Genomic DNA, 18,942 nt, shown 5'->3' on the forward strand with positions numbered 1-18,942 from the left:
CACATGGTGGGGCTAGTTCGGGTGCGGGCGGGCCCAGAAAATCGCACACTCGGAAGGTGTCACTCATTCCTAACATCTCAGGGATTCGATGCAGTGTTCAAAGGGAAGGCTGGAGTGGGGAGCCAACAATGTGCTCGCTTAAAATTAATTGCTTGTTGAGCTCGTCGTGGAGCTGTTAGGAGTCTAGGGAGCAACAGTTCGGAGTTTTCAATTGAGAAGCACGGGGAGCACGGAGGGTCTGGGATATGTTAGAGCATAGCTGTCGGGAACATGACAGGGAGCCATGAGTGCTCACAACTGCAGTGTAAAAATTGTATAAGTCGGGAGATTTAAACTCAGTTGCTTATGCAGTGGCACAGTGTTTCCATCGCTGGTGCTGAGAGTCCTGCCTTTGTGAGGAGTCAGTGGACTCTTGAGAGGGACGTGAGGCTGCTGGCATCATGTGAGCATCAGAGGTAGGTTGAGGAAGCCCTGATAAACAGGTGAAGGTGTTGAGATGGGAGCAGGCTGTCTGACATTGGAGACAGTAGCGAAGAGGAGCTTCACCAGATGCATCAAGAGGACAGCAAGAGGCCAGAGGTGCAGAGAGAGGGGCTCCAAGGGAAAGAAGCTGCTACCCACATTGGGTATAGTGCCCACGAGTCAGCTACCTGCAAATGACAGAGCGTCAGTGCCATAGGAGATGATGCCTATTCAGGCAGATGGTCTCTGACATTTGTGGTCTTGTTCACAATGACCTGAGGTCTCACAGTACCTATGGCATACCCTACCTGCAGCCGTCGAGGTCAACGCTGGCCCTCTGCTCACCCTGCTGCTCCATTTTCAAGGGCAACGACCATTTGCCTTTTAAAATCGCCCTCGTCACGAGTTCCTACCTTCAGCCCACACCCGATGCCATTAATTGGTTGCCGACCTCATCTCCAAGCCAATTAGGGCCTTTCCCTTTAAAAATTGTATCACATCACTGCCATTAATTCATCTATCTTGTTATGAATGCTTTCAGCATTAAGTATAGAACCTTTAATTTTAGCACTTTACTGTTTTTCCCTGATGTGGACTAAGTCACTAATGCCCTATTACTTTTGGCAAAGTCTTTGTCCTTTCCTGGTACAATCTGCTTGATTTTACCCAAATTGTTATTCTGCTTTACAGACTTGACTTTTCTGTTCAGACTTAGAAAATTAACCCTTACCTGAACCCTCCATCCCCCTTATCAGTTTAAAGCCCCATCTGCCACCCGAGCTATTTGATTTGCCGGGATATTGGTCCCAGCCCAGTTCAAGTGGAGTCTGTCATAGCAGAATTGTTCACTCTTTGGTGTTAGCATTAGTATAGTTTTTGTTGAAATTCTTAAGAGACAAACATTTATAAAAAGTGAAGCGTTTTCAAAGTAATGTACTCCCTTCTTTCAATTAGGATACTGAAGTATTTTTTTGAAATTCTCCCATCAGCTAGGCCAAACCATTTGTTTCTTCCTTGCAGCTTCTCCTAATAGTAGTGGCAGTAAACAGGACCAGTTTGAATCAGCATCCTTTTCAGTCCTGGATGCTGATTCACAACTGCCAGCCAATAAAGTTGGGAGCTACATTTTGAAGATATGACCGGCGCCTTAATACAATGTATCTGTGGGCTGGATTTTGTTCTCCTCCAGGCATTAGGTACCATGGCGGGGATGGGGGGTGGGGCCTGAAGATGGCTCTGGATGAGGCCCACCAGGGACCACGACACCGGGAGGGCCCAGCTTGATGCGGTGGCGGTGAGGCTCCGTGTTGGCCCCCACCCCACCGCTGGGTGATGGGACCACAATTTAAATATCCAAATCAATAAAATTAATAAATTTACATGGACTTACCTGCGATTCTGAGGGCCTGCCGCAGTCTTTGGTGTGGTAGCCGGTGCTCCGGTGCCTTCAGATCTCCATCCAGGAAAACATGGCTCCATAATGGTGCGGAGGGGGGAGGAGGTAAGTTTGTCACTGCGGGGGGGAGGGGGGAAAGATGGGGTCAAATATATATAGGGGATGGTGAGAAGGGTTGAACTTTAAATTTTATGCAGTTTGTAGGGGGGGAAGGTCTGATGCAAAAGGTAAATGTAAAAGGTAAATGTTTTCGGGGGGAAGGTAAAATAGTTATTGTAATTATTATTGGGGGTGGGAAAGGGCATTAGAAATGTATTTATTTAATTCTGGGGGGTAGGACATTAAAAATTTAAATTGGGTGGCAGGGCTGGTTGCCCTTTAAATGGCACCAGTACCTTTACACAGACAGCTGACACCATTGACGGGGTTGGACAGCCCGCCCCCTCCACGAGACTGTGGGTTGGGGGGGGGGGGAGGTGCGCCCCAGCTATTTAAATAAGTTGCCGCGCTTGAGGTTGTGGCGGCTCTTTGGTGCCCGCCGCCCTTAAAATCCAGCCCTGTAATTTTCTGCATCTCCCCTGAAGTCCTGATTCAAGCTATGATCCAGTTCATTGGCAGCAGCAACTCTCTAATAACTCATCCGTATTGCCATTCTTCATGTGTGAGTAGTGATAAGTTATTACATACAGGGGGTATCACAGGTGAACCTACCTCTGAGTCCAGGAATTTTACACAAATATTTCACATAACCAAGCATTCTTCACAGGGTGCCACTCAAACCTAGGAATAATTAATCGCGGTTTTAAAATTAAATTGTTTACAAATGATGTGACATAGGATAAATTATAAATAGACATTCCGCTAATGTTTGTAAAAACATATTTATTAGTGCTAGTGATGTTTTCATGGACTTAGGATATAATACAGATACAAATAGATTAATTAGTGCTAACTTAAGTAGTAATCTACTGTGTGAGAAACATTGCAAAATAACATTTCTTGCAATGAGATTTGATTTTACTCCTGAATTTTGACCTGAAAGAACCTTTAATGAGAAGCTTCAGAAGCCACAATGTTCTGGTTATAAACAACAGCAAAAAATAAACAAAAAGAACAAATAAGCAACAGCAAAACAGACTCAAGTGGAACTTGGCACATACTGTAACAATTTCACCATGCAGCCATAACACAAAAGTTGCACCTTGCCTTACAATGCCTTTGTAAATTAACACATCATACTGCATATATGTCATAACTAAATGCCCAATATTATGGATCTCTTAGTGGAACATAAAAAGAATGGTTAGACATTGAACGACCAGTCTAGAAACCGACTACTCAGCATTTCGAAACATCAGCTACATTAAAACATTTCATTCTTGTATTACTGTTAAACAGGTTGACTGTATGAACCTTTTTACATGGCAAAAATGATAAGAAAAAAGTTCAAGTTGTCGAATAATTTGAAGCATGTGTTCAAAGCTTTGTTTCACAGAAAGATTTGTTTGTCATGTGCAAGGATTTACAATGAATCATTCTAAGGCATTACTTGTTTCAGTCTCCACAGGACTAGTACTTTAATAGCAGGATGACTTCATCTTATATTCAAGTTGATATTTGTCATTGACCTTCTGCTTATGCCTGAAATAGTTTTGACAATCATACATGGTCCTAGAGATTTTTGGCTCATAAACCCAAAATGCTTCTGAACGTGGAGTAGCACCGTAAGAAATATGTTTTACATTACATTTTCTGTGGCCTTCTTCATCCATTCAGGGGTGTAATTCTTCTCAGCTTTGGTTCATCCACAGTTTTAAGAAGACATCCCAGTATCCCAAAAAGCTGAACTTGAATCGCAGGAATATGGTTTACCTATTTATCCTTTGTAATTCATTCCACCCACTGAAAATTGTAGCATTTATCACCAGTTTAATTATAGATTTTTCAGCACATGGATAGCTGTAAGGGTACTGTTAAGGAATTGTAGTGAGCAAATTATCTATTTACAATTCTGTGACTCTTTTGCCCACTTTATTGTAGAAACACTATATTTATCTGGTTATCTATTAATTTAGTTTTCATACACACATAATTCATATGCTTACAACTTCAGATGATTTACATAATACAATCCAGAGACACACACAATAGCTACAGCCTGAAAGCAGGCCCCATGTTATCATTCTAAGTGCAAACTACGAACATATATATATATAAAAAAAAACTATCCTGGAACATTCCAATAGCAAAATATAGAAAATGCTTTCAGGATTTTCAATGCTCTTAAACATGTTTTTGGTACTGAAGGAATTCAGAGTTTGCTACAGTGCTCATTTGCATGAAGTCCTGTAACTGAGAGACATGTTCACAGATAATACAGTCACCAGTAAAGACATCCGGTTAAAAAAATGGGGAAAAAAAACTTGCAAAACCCCATAAATTATGCAGTAAATGGTTTTCCCTTATATTATTAAACCACATGTTGAAAAGACAACAGTACACTAGAATACTTCTTTCCTCCTTTTATTGTCTTTTCGTGTCTGACAAAAGAAATCTGTGAATGATACTCAGAGAAGCTAGTTATGGTCTGATGAAGGAAGGTTCATTCCTATGGATATTGCAGGTGGCTGAGATGAACAATAGTCTGCAGAGGGGTATTTCCAGAGTGAAACTCTGCAGCCATTAATGACAAAAGCCGATACAGCACGCAAAGCTTTATAATCATCCTGCAGGAATGTAGTATCCTGTTACTGCAGTTTCATTCCCAGACTAACTGATAGCCTGCACTTTGAGTTTTCATTGAATCTTCCACTGGAATACTTCACCTTCACACAGTCAACTCAACAATTTATTTTCTTCTGTTCCTCCCTATACTGTCATTATAAAATAGTTCAGGTTATTTTTGCTTTTGTTAGCAAAAAGGGAAAAGGAAACTGTATTGAGGATCCAGGTTACTTTTTGGTGTGGAGCGCATCCTGGAACTCTGTACTTGTATATCGTATATGGAATCCCTTTTTGTTAATTGTGTCATCAGTATGGAAATGAAGTAAAATGGCATTTCCTACTGAATAGATTTCTTCAGGTGGCTGTAATAATGAAAACAAATTAATATTAATATTAACTATTTGATAAAAGACAAATAAGTAAACATGGCAACAATTTAAATTTATATAGTGCCTCCAGCACCTCTTATGGCACTTCGTAGGAACATAATCAAGCAAAAACTGGCACTGGGACAAGAAGGAGACATTAGGACAAATGACTTACAAATTGGTTAAAGAGGTAGGTTTTAAAGAGCACCTTATAGAAGGAAAGAGGTGGAGACCAAGGTTCTCTGTAAGCTGTGTAGATATGCAGCTGAGCAGCAATCAGGAATGTGCGTGAAGGGAAAACGCAGGGCATGCATAAGCCGCAATCCCTTTAAGATGCACACATGCACAAATGGGCCACGCACAGAGACATTAGAGGGAACACTGGCGGAGACAGAGGTTTAGGAGCGGAATTCCAGAGCTTAGGGCCTGTGTGGCTGAAAGCACGGCGGCCAATTATGGGGCAAAGGGCGTGGGGATGTGTAAGAGGCCAGAATTGGAGGAACACGAAGTTCATGAAAGGTTGTAGGGATGGAGAACGTTACAGATCGATGGAGGGGTGAGGCTATGTAGGGATTTGAACACAAAGAAAGGGCTTTTTAAATTGAGGCATAGGTGTAGATCATTGAATACTGGGGGTCGTGGTGCAGGTTTTCATACTGACTGCAGAATTTTGGATGCATTCAAGTTTTTGGAGGGTGCAAGATGAGAGGCCAGTCAGGAGAGCATTGGAATAATCAAGTCTGGAGTAGTCAGGTCTGGAGGTAACAAATGCATAGATAAAAGTTTCAGAAGCAGATCGGCTGAAGCATTGGCAAAGACAAATGATGTTACAGGGGTGTAAGCAGTAGGTAGTCTTTGTGATGGTGAGGATATGGGTTCAGACATTCGGCTCAGGGTCAAATAGGATGCCGAGGTTGTGAACAGCCCTGTTCACCCCAATACACTGGCTAGGAAGAGGGATGGAATTAGTGGTGAGGGAACAGAATTTGTTGCAGGAGCTGCAGACAATGGCTTCTGAATTCCCAATGCTTAATTGGAGGAAGTTGTGCATAATTCACAACTGGATGTCCAACAAGCAGAGGCAGCGGAAGGGTTTGAGAGAGGTGGTGATGAGGTAGATCTGGATGTCATCAGCATGCATGTGAAACCTGATGCCATGTCTTCAGATGATCTCACTAAGGGCAGCATGTAGATGCAAATAGATGAAGGCCAAGGACAAATTCTTGGGGGATTCCAGCAGTAAGGTATTGGGGGAAGGAAGAGAAACCATTGCAGGAAATTCTATCGCTATGACTGAATAAATAAGAATAGAACAAGGTGAGGGCAGTCCCACTCAATTGGAAAACAGAGGAGAGGTGTTGAAGGAGGATGGCGTGGTCAACCGTATCAAAGGCTGCAGAGATCAAGAACATAAGAAATAGGAGCAGGAGTAGAAATGTGTCCCCTTGAGCCTGCTCCACTATTCAATATGATCATGGCTGATCTTCTGCCTCAAATCCATTTTCCTGCCTGCTCCCCATAATCCCTCAATTCCCTGAAAGACCAAAAATCTGTCTATCTCAACTTTGAATATACTCAACAATACAGCATACACAACCCTCTGGGACAGACAATTCTAAAGATTCAGAACCTCTGAATGAAGAACCGTCTCCTCATCTCAGTCCTAAATGATTGACCCCTTATCCTGAGACTGTCCCCCTGTGTTCTAGATTCCCCAGCCAGGAGAAACAAGCTCTCAGTGTCTACCCTGTTAAGCCCCTTCATAATCTTGTATGTTTTAATGAGATCACCTCTCATTCTTCTAAACTCCAGACAGTATCAGTCCAATTTACTCAGCCTGTTATCGTAGGACAATCCTCTCATTCCAGGAACCAATCTGGTGAACCTTCGCAGTACCGTCTGCAAGGTAAGTATATCCTGCCTTAGCTATGTAGACCAAAACTGCACACAATATTTCAGGTGTGGTTTCATCAAAGCCCTGTACAACTGAAGCAAGAATTCCTTGTCCTTGTACTCCAGTCCCCTTGCAATAAAGGCCAACATGCCATTTGCTTTCCTAATTGCAGTACCTGCATGTTAACTTTCTGTGTTCCTTGTACATGTACACCCAAGTCTCCCTGATCATCAACATTGAAAAGTTACAAACTTTTATAAAATATTCTGCTCTTCTATTGTTGTTACCAAAGTGAATAACCTCACAATTCTCTACATTATAGTCTATCTGCCAACTTGTTGCCCACTCACCTATCTTAGTTTAGTTTAGAGATACAGCACTGAAACAGGCCCTTCGGCCCACCGAGTCTGTGCCGACCATCAACCACCCATTTATACTAATCCTACACTAATTCCATATTCCTACCACATCCCTACCTGTCCCGATATTTCCCTACCACCTACCTATACTAGGGGCAATTTATAATGGCCAATTTACCTATCAACCTGCAAGTCTTTGGCATGTGGGAGGAAACCGGAGTACCCAGAGAAAACCGGGTTTTATCTCTTTGCAGCCATTTTGTGTCCTCCTCACAGCTTAGACTCCTACCTAGCTTTGTATCATCAGCAAACTTGGATGTATTACTCTCAGTCTCTTCGTCTAAATCATTAACATTGACTGTAAACAGCTGAGGTCTCAGGGCAACTAGGGATTGGCAATTAATGCTGGCCTTACCAGCAACATCCATATCCTGAGAATTAATATATTCAAAAAAACTGGATGTTACAAGTACATCCATGAAAAGAAATTACTGTCATATTTGAGTTATATAAATATTACATAATACAAAAATATTCCATCACATTAAGTTGTGTTTGAGGTTCCCCAGAATTAATCATGCAAAAAAATGGTGCCAGCAGTTAATTCCCTCAAATTACTCTATGTCAAAAATGTTTCAATAATGTCACTGCTGCATTGTTTGATTTGCAGTTCAATCTTTCTATCAGCTTCAGCTATTTAATTTCAGTATTTGTAACTGTGTATTTCTGTTGCATCTCTTCAAATGAAGTCATTTTAAAACATAGTAAGTACCATAGTTCATAGTTTTAATGCTGATTAAGGCTTATATATTATAATGCTGGTGGAAAGTAATTGTAGATGTCAACATATATTTGTGGCAGGTCCATTCTGTAAATAGAGAAGAAATTATTTTATGGAAGAAAGCAACGGCCCTGAATTTCTGTGTGTTCTCCTACAAGAACTTTGACAGGTCCTTGACCTAACTTCTCTTGAGACAGTGTAAACACTTGAAAACAGTTGATTACACCTTTCTCCAAGAGATCCGCCCATCTCCTGCCGAAGTTATAATGGAAGATTGGGTCAAACCCCACAGAAATTCAGTGCCAATATATTTTACACTATTTAAGGGGAAGCTAGATAAGTGCATGGAGTGCTAGAAGGATATGATGAAAGGGTGAGATGAAGAAAGGTGGAAGGAGGCTCATGTGGAACATAAACACTGGCATACACCTGTGGACCGAATGGCCTACTTCTGTGTGGTAAAATTCTATGTAATTCTATCTGACATTGTTAAGAAAATTTAGTTAACCCCAACAAGAAAAAATAATCACTATTATTACTATTTTATAGAATTATTAACAGTTATAAATAGCATAAAACTACTGGTTAAGCCATTGAAATTGTCGTTTCTTACCCCTGATCCGCAGAATTGTCCAAGCCTTGAAGCTGTGCTATCAAATCCATCAAACAGTTCAATAAAGTCATAGCCACAGTCAGCTTCCACTTCCACTTCAAAGGTCTGGAATGATAACTCCACCCCATAACCCTTTTCTGCTATAATCTGCCACTCACAGTCCACTTGGCCTGGGTAGTTATTGTCTCCAAACTGAGCATGGGAATACAGATCCTTAGATTTTGTTTCAGCCCTCAGTCTCCCCCCGCATTCTAAAACAAAGAATTCACAATGGTGTTAACAGATTATTACTGCAGCATATATCTTCTCAAGATCACAATTACGGACAAGAAGGGCCACCTGGACCATCTTAGTTCACCCATTCAGAAAGAGTTTAATGCCCCACTATTATGGTATCTGATTGTTCTTTAAATGGCCAACGAGATTGAACCTCCACTATTCAATCTGAAGATCTATTTCAAGTGCTGAATATTGTTTTTGTGAATTTCTTAATATCTATCCTCAATTTGACATGTGCTCCCTTCTTCTACTCCTGCAATTCAGTTTGAAGTAACTTTCTAGATTTAACCCTTTCCATACCATTTACTATCTAATATCTAACCACATTTGGGCATGCACACGCTATATTGAACCCATCAACTCCTACTGCAGTAGCTCAGTGGGAAGCACTGTTGTCTCTGAGTCAAAAGGTTATGAGTTTAAGTCCCACACCAGAGACCTGGGTACAAATTCTAGGCTGGCACTCCAGTGCAGTACCGAGGGAGTGCTGCACTGTCTGAGATGCCATCATTTGGATGAGACTTTAAATGAGGCCCAGTCTGCCCTCTCAGGTAAATGTAAAAGATTCCATGGCACTATTTTGAAGACGAGCAGGGAATTTATCCCCAGTATTGTGCTCAATATTTATCCGTAAAATCCCATCAATCACGAGGAAAACTAATTATCTGGTCATTATCACATTGCTGTTTGCAAATTGGCTGCCACATTTCTGGCATTATAATAGTAACTGTATTTCAATTGGCTGTAAAGCACTTTGGGACATCCTGCGATCCTGACAGGCACTTTATAAATACAGGGCTTTTTTTCAACACACATTTTTCCGTCAGTTTCTACACATCCATCTATCGAATCCCTTCACAATTTTAAAGACCTCTATCAGGTCTCCTGTTGGTCTTCTCTTTTCCAGAGCAAAGATTCCCATCTGCTCAATCACTCCCGGTAGTTGCATCCTCTCAATTCTGGTAACATCCTTGTAAATACAAATGTCTCTGGGGCCAGAAATAGAGCTGGATCATTGGGGTATTGTTGGGGCCAGTGGAAATCCTATTCTGCTAGAGATTCACTCAATGGGAAGGAGGTGGAAAGTTCAGGCCAATTTGTCCAGTTACTGCAAAGCAGCAATTAGCAAAACCAGTAGAATATTGATACAAAAATAAGATACTCAGATACTGGAAATCTGAAACTAAAAACAGAAATTACTGGAAATTCTCAACAGCTCTGCCAGCATCTGTGGATAAAGAAACAAAGTTAACAGCCTGAATCTTCTGGACTTAGAAAATTTTCAGGTCCCCACCCCGTTTGCAGCAGCAGTGGGACATCAGGCATAATCATACATGAGCAGACCAATTAAGAACCCGCCTCCAGGAGAGCTATTGCAGAGATGGGGGCTGAATACAAAGTGGTCCATTGCTAAGGTGGCCAGCAGCTCTCACAGTGTCACCAGTAAACATTAAAAATCCTTGGAATTTCAAGCACTTCCAACCTCCCGGTATGTAGCTACTTCCTCTGAATTGCCAGGTTGCTATTGTAGTAGGATGAGCTTAACAGCAGACCACTTTAAGAAGCTGTAAGTGAAGGTCACCAGAGGAAGTGATGTCGCATCAAACATGACCAGGGAGTTGTGGGTGTAGTCTAACCGAGTGAGATATGTTTAGATGTTGCTCGTGCAGTAACTGTTTGTATATATATATATATATATATGTTCTAGCTAAGTTATAATAAAAACCCACATTTTCTTTGGATATTACTTGTAGTCCTGTGAGTCTTACAATAGTTCATATATCAAAGGAACAAGTAATATTAAATGGTGGCAACATTTGGGATTTTTTTTCTGAAGACCACCAAATATTACATGGTTACAATGTTGGGATATATTTTTTCTGAAGACCACCAAATATTTCATTGTGGCAACATTTGATTTTTCTGAAGCACACACCAACAAAGAATAAGGAACAGAAGATTGCTTATCAGGAGAGCAGCTTGCAGGAGACCCCGCAACAGTGCAGCAAGCTAGGCTACAGACAGGACCCCAGGAGGTGTTGAAGCTCTGTGAGTACAGCAGGCAAATTGCCAGGGGATCGGAGCTTTCAACTGGTCTGACAGTGGGTCAAAAAATTTGAAAAGCAACAGCAGAAGCCATTACTGCTTTAGGTTTCCTCTTTATTTGCTTCATAGGTGGGGCCTAGGAAAAATGAGAGGGAAGAACTCAATGGCACCGCTGGAGGTCCACAGCACAGTGAGGAAGCCTGGTTGTGGCAGCTGACAGTACTGCAAGCTGTAGCTGACTGCAGAGAAAAAAAAACTCTGTTTAAAGCTCAGAGTTTTTTAAAAAATGAACCAGCCTGTGCAAACAAAGAACTGTTCTCTCTGTTTAAAAAAAAATCAATGTGTCTCACTCTTAAAAGGGGCAGATCTGTAAAAATGAACCTGTCTAAACAAAAATAAATGAACCAGCCTGTGAAAAAGAAAACCTGTAAAAAGTCCTATATTTATACAAAAAAAGGATCATCAAGACAATGGTTATAGACTAGAAGGTGTCAGACAGAGCGCTCAAATTTAAACTGTTTCGATAGCGAATGGAACTGTGATTTCTGAATCAAGAAGTAAGCGATTCACAGAAACAAGCTATCAAAATTAAGATCGCACTGGGTAATGAGGGCCTGCGATGGATCAATACATCAGGATTGTCAGCTGAGGATTAGAAGGGCCTTAGAAAGCTATGGACATTCCTGGAGCAGCAACACAAGGTGAAGGTACATTTCTGAGTACATAAGCTTGAGCTTATGACCTAACAGCAAAGGCAAGTTGAGTCCATTGACCATTTTTTTGCAAGGTGCTGAAACAAAGCTCAAGAATGTGACTTTGCAGATAGCAAATTGTCAGAACGGATTATAGAATTAGTAATCACAGCTACCCCACTGGAGGCCTTTCAAAAAGACCTGCTAGAAAAGAAGAAAGGGTACACTATAGATGCAATACTTAATGAGGGAAGGAAATTTGAAGCCATCATGGCTGGGCGCCAACAGTTACAAGCATTAGGGGCGGCTATGACAATTGGTATGGTAACCAAGGCTCAGAAGTCTGCTAAGCCTTGTGACAAATGTGGCCTCGTTCACCTAATTCGCAGTTGCCCAGTGTACCAGGACCAGTGCAAGGTTTGTGACATGCGAAGACAGTCGGCAAGGCTGTGTAGAAGGCCGAGCTCAGATACTGCACACAGGGATGGTGGTAGATCACACGCAGACAGAATGTCTGCAAGACAGGATGACAAGCACAACAAACGGTATGCCAACACACGACAAAAGCCCAAACAATTATATCAGCTCAGCAGAGAGACAAATTGTTCGGAGGATACGGATGCAGAATGCACCCATGCGAGTAGCAAGCAAGCATTCCACATAGTCAATTTAGAGCAATATGTCAATGTTACCATGCAATCTGAGGCATTTGCCATGATCGGGATTATATGTCTGCAGAAGAGTGGCAAGCATAAGCTCAGAGTAAAAATTGACACCAAAGCAAATGCAAATATTCTGCCCATCCGTATACGAAAGGACATGTACATGTAGAAATGGGAATCTATGGTCCAACCCACCACAGCTAGGCTGACTGCCCACAAACTTTCTCCAATCAAGTGCTTGGAACGATATCCTTGCAATGCAGCTATGGGAGCTCCAAATAGCTACCACAAATGTTGTATATTGTAGACACAATGGGACCAGCTGTCACAGGACTCCCAGTATACTGAGTTCTACAAGTTGTCAGGGTTTACCTGGTGGTCTCCCAATGTGGCGGCAGGCCTTCCCGCCCTGGGCAAAGTGACCGCGTGGGCCGGAAGTGGCGCTTAACTGGGCCCTTAAATGGCTCAATTTGCCTCCTAGTGGGTGGCTGAGCCACTGAGGTACCTGCCACTGTCAATATGCCATGGCGGCGGGAGGATGTCGGGCTCCCCTCCCAAAGCCATCCCCCATCATATTGCCGACCCTCCCACCTCCCAGCCGTCGTCAATGGGCCAGAAAAATTCAGCCCCTTACTCTGTTTCTCTCTCCACAGATGCTGCTTAATCTCTTGAGTGTTTCCAACAGTTTCTGTTTATAAAGAAATGACCACTTGGACTGCCAGATTCAGGTTAAAAAAGCACCAAATTTTAGACACAGTTTAGCAGTTCAATGGATTAAAAATGCTAAATGTGGCATTTTGCACCTTATTACATGTAGAATGATCTCCTATTCAATGGATTAATGAATCAATTGGAAAGAATTTTGTGCCAGGTAATTTATTATTTGTTCCAATTTTCACCCCTAGAGACTAACCATACTATGCACATCTATAGCAGAGCATCAGCTATAAACCTAGTCCTCAGCTACCAGCACTCTAAACATTTCCACAAAACAGAATCACAGGATTAGGTATAGTGACTTATCTATTTCACACTGAATGCTCCTGATGTCCTCAGGTGTCCAGTGCTGAATTGCTTGATAAATAGTTTCCGAAGAATTGAATGTTGAGTTTATAAATATGTTTATTAAATATGGCATGGGAATGTTTTGTTAACAGGAAGACATACTTTTTGCAATTAAAAAAATCACAGAAAATTAGAACCTTTATAAAAATACAAAAAATTAATGCAGTTAATCTAATATTGTATTAGCTCAATCAAGGTTTTTTTTGTCTTCAAATCAGTCAATTTTTGGACATACTGAGGGTTAACTAGATAATAGTGTTGGATACATTTTAAAATACTGATTGTGGTAGTATATCTAGTATTACTGCCTATTAATGAAATTATAAGAACAAATCTACTTTGAACTTTTTGCTCTTTTAATATGACCTTTATACTACAAGTTTGAAGCAGGGTCACAAGCTGGTGAAAGCACCGCACATGCACCCGAGCAGCTGACTGAGGCTGAGACAGCCGAGGCCTTCGACAGTTAGAGGACTGTGGGTGGCCAGGTCCATTCTGAGCCTCAGGCTGATGACGAGCCTCTGGTGTCGACAGCACAGGGCACAGAGAGGTAAGGCAATATATGGCGGAGATGCCAGAGGCAATGCACAGCCATGAGTGGACGTTAGAGGAGTCCACTCATGCCATGAGTGCTGTGATATCTCAGGTATGTGAGCTAAAGGTCTGCAAAGGAAACCCGACCAAGCCCGAATGCCGGGCCTGGAAGTGCGACCCGACCCGACCCCGAACCCGACACATGTCATCGGGTCCTGTCAAGGTCGGGTCAGGTAGCAGGCCTTTACATCAGTACATGGGGAAAGGCCTGCTACCCAACCCCGACGGGACCCGACGACATGTGTCAGGTTCGGGTCGGGAATTTCCCTTATAAGGCTATCCATCAGGGCATTGCAGTGCTTTAATGTGAGCACATTGTTTCCTCCATTAAGAGGTTGGCGACCCTCATGGAAAGCCAGATCATGTGATTTGTTCAAGAATCCATCCCTGAAGGCAAGCGGGGTGCCTGAAAGCTGAGGCACCTGGGACTGTTGAAGTATGTAGGCATCGTGGCTGCTTCCTGGGAAGCGGGCACACACCTGCAGGAAATGCTTTCGGGGGTCGCAGACCAGTTGAACGTTGATTGAATGGAAGCTCTTCCTGTTGAAGAAGGCAGTTGGCTGGTACATTGGAGCCTTGATGGCCACATGTGTGCAATCTATCACACCTTGTACCCAGGGAAATTCAGTGATGGTCCCAAATCAGATAGCCTTCTCGGCCTGACTGATAGGCTCGGTCCAGTAGTGCACTTAGTCGCCAGCCCTCTTGAGCAGCGTATTAGTCACCTCCTTAATGGAGTGGTGAGCTGCTGCCTGTGAGACGCCACACATGTCCTCAGTGGATCCCTGGAATGATCCAGACGCAAAAAGTTAAGTGCCCGCTACCGTAAACTTCAAGGAAATGGGCATAGGGTAACCACCAAATCCCAAAGGTTGCAACTCATCCTGCAGCAAGGCATATAAGTCGGTGACAGACTGCCTGGAGAGCAGTGGACTTGGCTGACAATGCCTCTCGGGCATTTGGAGGTAGCTGACTCGAGTCCGGTATACTCTCTCGCGCAGGTCAGCCCTTCTTGGCATGGCCGGCTGCTGTTGTTCTCATTGTGGAGCTTCACAGGCAGGCACAGCTGCCTCTTGGCGTTTGTTCCATTGGAGTTGCCGCATTACATCACGGAGGTCCAAAAAGACAGGGTCTATGAGATCCATGCCAGGTGATCAGTGGGCCTCCAGAGTACTGTCCTTGCAGAGATGAACCTGCCTTGGCAGCACTCCCTTTGCCATGTCTCCCAACAGAGCTCCTAATGGCCCTCAGTGCCCACCCTTACTGAGAGCCAACACTCTCAACCAACAGTATGGTGATCCGATACTACCACCCAAAATCAAGTCCCCCCTTGCACAACACCCGATACCCAGCACCCCCTGGAGACAAACCAACAGCCAGCACCCACTTTTGCATAACACCCGAGACCCTGCTCACCCGGTTCTGCCACCCGAGGCCCCGCCCACCCAGTACTCCCACCCGAGACCCAGCCCACCTGATACTGACACCTGGGACCCTGCTCACCCATGCAGAATGCACAGCACTGCAGGCTAACAATGGCCTCCGCTCTCCCCTATGCTGTACTGGTCATGGCTGCCTACCCGTCAGTGCCGCCAGCTTTCAATGGTCGGGATTCTGAAGGCACGCATTACACTTGCATCGTGTTGGGGTGGCAATGCCGCCTTGGTACTTTCTCACCGCTGACTAAATCCAGAACCAACGTCACAATGTTGGAATTCTGGGCAGACTCGTCCAACGCTATTCTCTGGCCCTAACCCCCACCAAACATTCGCACTAAATTCTGGCCTCTATTTGCAACTCTCACATAAAACAGACTAAAGTGGTAAAAGCCTGCCAGACAGAAGTGCAGTATGAGAATAGAAAGCAGCTGTTAGCTGATGTTTCGTCTCAGCATGATTTAGAGAGAAGCTCAACTGTGTTTTGGATGTCTATTTCCAACACTAAGATTTCCTGTCAGAAAGAATCTAGATTGATCAAAAAATATACTTGTTGTTTCAAAAATGTCAACTGATGTAATAATAGAAAGCATATTCCATTTCAATATACCAAATTGAGAATATGCTTTGCACTTAAGTAACGATTTATCTGGCACACTAAATGTATATTTTGGTGCCAGTTAAATTGCAGGTACCAGTCTCAGACTGCTATCAACATACAGTGGTGAAGGACGGACAGACCAAAGTTATACTGCTGGCTGCCCAGTTACTCTCTGTCCATGGACAGTGGAGCTTTGTACCAGTATACTTAAACACATGGAGAGCTCTGCTTATCAACACTGCCGTGCTGGTTTAACTTTCTTTCTGCTAACATTAAGAGAGTTCAAGCTAAGTTTAGAAAAAGCTCCCAGGTGTTTCAATGAACAATCTGTTACTTTTTAAAATGTGGTTTTGCTCTGGGCTGTGGTCATACTTCAGAGGTTGTGGAGAGTACACAGCTGTTCTCATGGCTTTTGCCTAAGTGCCCTTTGAGTGACCTTGTGCCCGAATTACACCACACCATTTGTCTTAATGCAAACTCTGTAATGTAATTGCCCTATAAGTGTATGTTATTTTGAAAACTCTTATGGTAATGGATTATGATTGCAAATCCTGAGATTTCATAATAATCCATATATTGCTTTGGAAGCTCTCCAAATAAATTTAATGCCCTTGAAAAGCAAAGAAACCATAAGCTGCTGTTATTTTTGTCCACTGTAATTTCTGAATAGATTCCATCAAAATATCAGATTTGTGTAAAGCAACCATGTCTTTTGTTATTCTGTCTTCAGAATTTCTTCACTTTATTATTGATGCTAGCTAGTAACAAAGTAAATGAGATGGCACTAGTAGCATTCGAGATGCTGCATGCTGCCAGAAGGGACACTATTCGGCTGTTCTTCTAAAGGTAACAGTTCCTCCAATGATAACATAAGCTCTTCCTGAAGGTGCTGACTCCTTGCTGTCATGGGTCACAGTTCCATAGGCACCAATTACCCTCTTGATACTTCACCCAGATAGCCATTACTCAAGTGTAGGTCTGCAACAACAATGATATGCAGAATATTTAGTGCAGACTGGAGTACTCCATTCAGTTCTGGGCACCACATATGAGGAAGGCTATATTAGCCTTGCAGGGGTTCCAGTACAGATTCACCAGAATGATACTGGGGCTAAAAAGGGCTAAATTATGAACACAGGTCACTTAAATTGGGTGTGTATTCCCTTAAATATAGAACATTAAAGGGTGATATAATTGAGATGTTTAAGGTGATTAAAGGGTTTGATCATTTCTATCTAGCCTATTTCCTCTGTTAGGAGGGTGCAGTTTGAGAACAAGGGTACATACCTTAAAATTAGACCTAGGAAGTTCAGGGTGATGTCAGGAAACACTTCTTCACACAAAGAGTGGTGGAAATCTGAAACACTCTCCCTCAAAGAGCTGTGGAGTGTGGATCAATTGAAAATTTGAAAACTGAGATTGATCAATTTTTGTTAGGCAAGGGTATTAAGGGTTATGCCACCATGGCAGGAAAATGGAGTTAAGATACCGATCAACGGCTCTAGGGACCAAATGGCATACTCCTGTTCTTATCTTTCGATGTGATCCTGTCTTCATCTGACTTCCACATATGTACACTTCCAGAAGAAGCCCTAGACATCATTTGGAAGCAGGAGTTCCAGCTAATTCTCCCCTCCAAATCCAAAGAAGCTAAGACTAACAATACTCCAACCTTCACCCACTTTTACCACCATCAAGCTGTGAATAGTTACATTAATAGAGACTAGGGATCAAACCTGGGATGGTCCTTATTTGTTTAGCGATTGAATTCTTGAACCATTGAGGAACAACCTTCTAGAAAGGTTATTTAGTAAGTGGCTGAGGAGGATGAGCATCGCATGAACACCACAGGCATGAGCTAAGTGTGGTAGGATACAGTCACATTCTGTACTCTGCATCTAGATAGGAAGCAATCTATTTCATATTGAGGCATAAAATTAGTATTAGATGAAAATTGGATTTGATGATAATGCTGTATCAGATTTTCTTTTACAGCAATTGGAACAGTAGAGGGTGTCGTAACACCTCCCATTTCTTTACTGAAGCATCTTGATATAGGATTTCATCTGCCATCTTGAAATCCTCATTAAAGGTTAAATTTAAAAATGATGATCAATTATAACCCCAACACATTTACTTTAATATGATCTGCCATGGAGCTAGCTTCAGTTTAGTGCCATGACTCAATGGTACACTAAATATTACAAAAAGTAAATGCATTTTACAATGCCAGCATGCTGCTGAAGTTCAAAAGTTGACCTATGGCTCCTGAGCAACACCCTTCCTTATTTGCCTTTCTTTTGTAGCTGCTCCAAATCAAGAGATATCAAAACCTCAAAACCTGTTACTCATGAACAATAAAAATTCAGCAGCACCCAATTACATGCAAGTGGGGGCATATCGCAGCCTATGAGACCTGTGTCTATGATATCATTGGGGGTCCAGAGATGTCCTCCTTTACATTAAACAGCATTGTCAATGGCAAGAGTACCACTTTTCTGTCGTCAACGACACCCCTTCAGCATTCAAAATCCTGAAAAAGCACCATTAGTCTCTAATAAAAAACTGAAAATGCTGAAAATGCTCAGTAGGTCAGGAAGCATCTGTGGAGAAAGAAACAGAGTTAAACACCAGAATTTTACGAGCCCTTTGAGATGGGCTTTTAGGCGGGAGGGTGGTAAAATTGTGGCGGAAGGCGTCGGGAGGGAAGCCTGACACCAGGAAATATGTCCAGAACAGCAGTGACTCGGCCGTCTGCCGACCGGAGGCGGGCAGCCAATTGATCGGCCTATTAACTGCCATTTTATGACCAGCCAGCATTTTACCAGCGTTGGAATGGCTCCCCTTCATCGATGCAGCCTCCCAGGGGGTCTTCCTTTCTGGAGGCTCGATGGCTTATGGAGGGGCCCACCAGCGACAAAGGCTGTGCCCGCGGCCCCGAAGCCGCCACTGATGGGCGCACCCTTCCAA

At 42.8% G+C, this 18,942-nt stretch overlaps 1 protein-coding gene across 2 annotated transcripts in view; it reads right to left on the bottom strand.

The window, feature by feature from the left end:
- Positions 1–2,753: 2,753 nt before the first annotated feature.
- The window catches only part of tll1 (tolloid-like 1), a 412,500-nt gene continuing 396,311 nt past the window's right edge, over positions 2,754–18,942 (bottom strand). For both annotated transcript variants that reach the window (XM_068040010.1, XM_068040002.1), the window contains 2 exons: positions 8,598–8,848; positions 2,754–4,944 (listed from right to left, as the gene is read on the bottom strand). In XM_068040010.1, coding sequence (XP_067896111.1) covers positions 4,810–4,944; positions 8,598–8,848 — 386 coding nt within the window. In that variant the 3' untranslated portion in view covers positions 2,754–4,809. The remainder of the gene's footprint in view (positions 4,945–8,597; positions 8,849–18,942) is intronic.

This window comes from Heterodontus francisci, chromosome 1 (genome assembly GCF_036365525.1).
Source record: "Heterodontus francisci isolate sHetFra1 chromosome 1, sHetFra1.hap1, whole genome shotgun sequence".
Lineage (NCBI taxonomy): Eukaryota > Metazoa > Chordata > Chondrichthyes > Heterodontiformes > Heterodontidae > Heterodontus > Heterodontus francisci.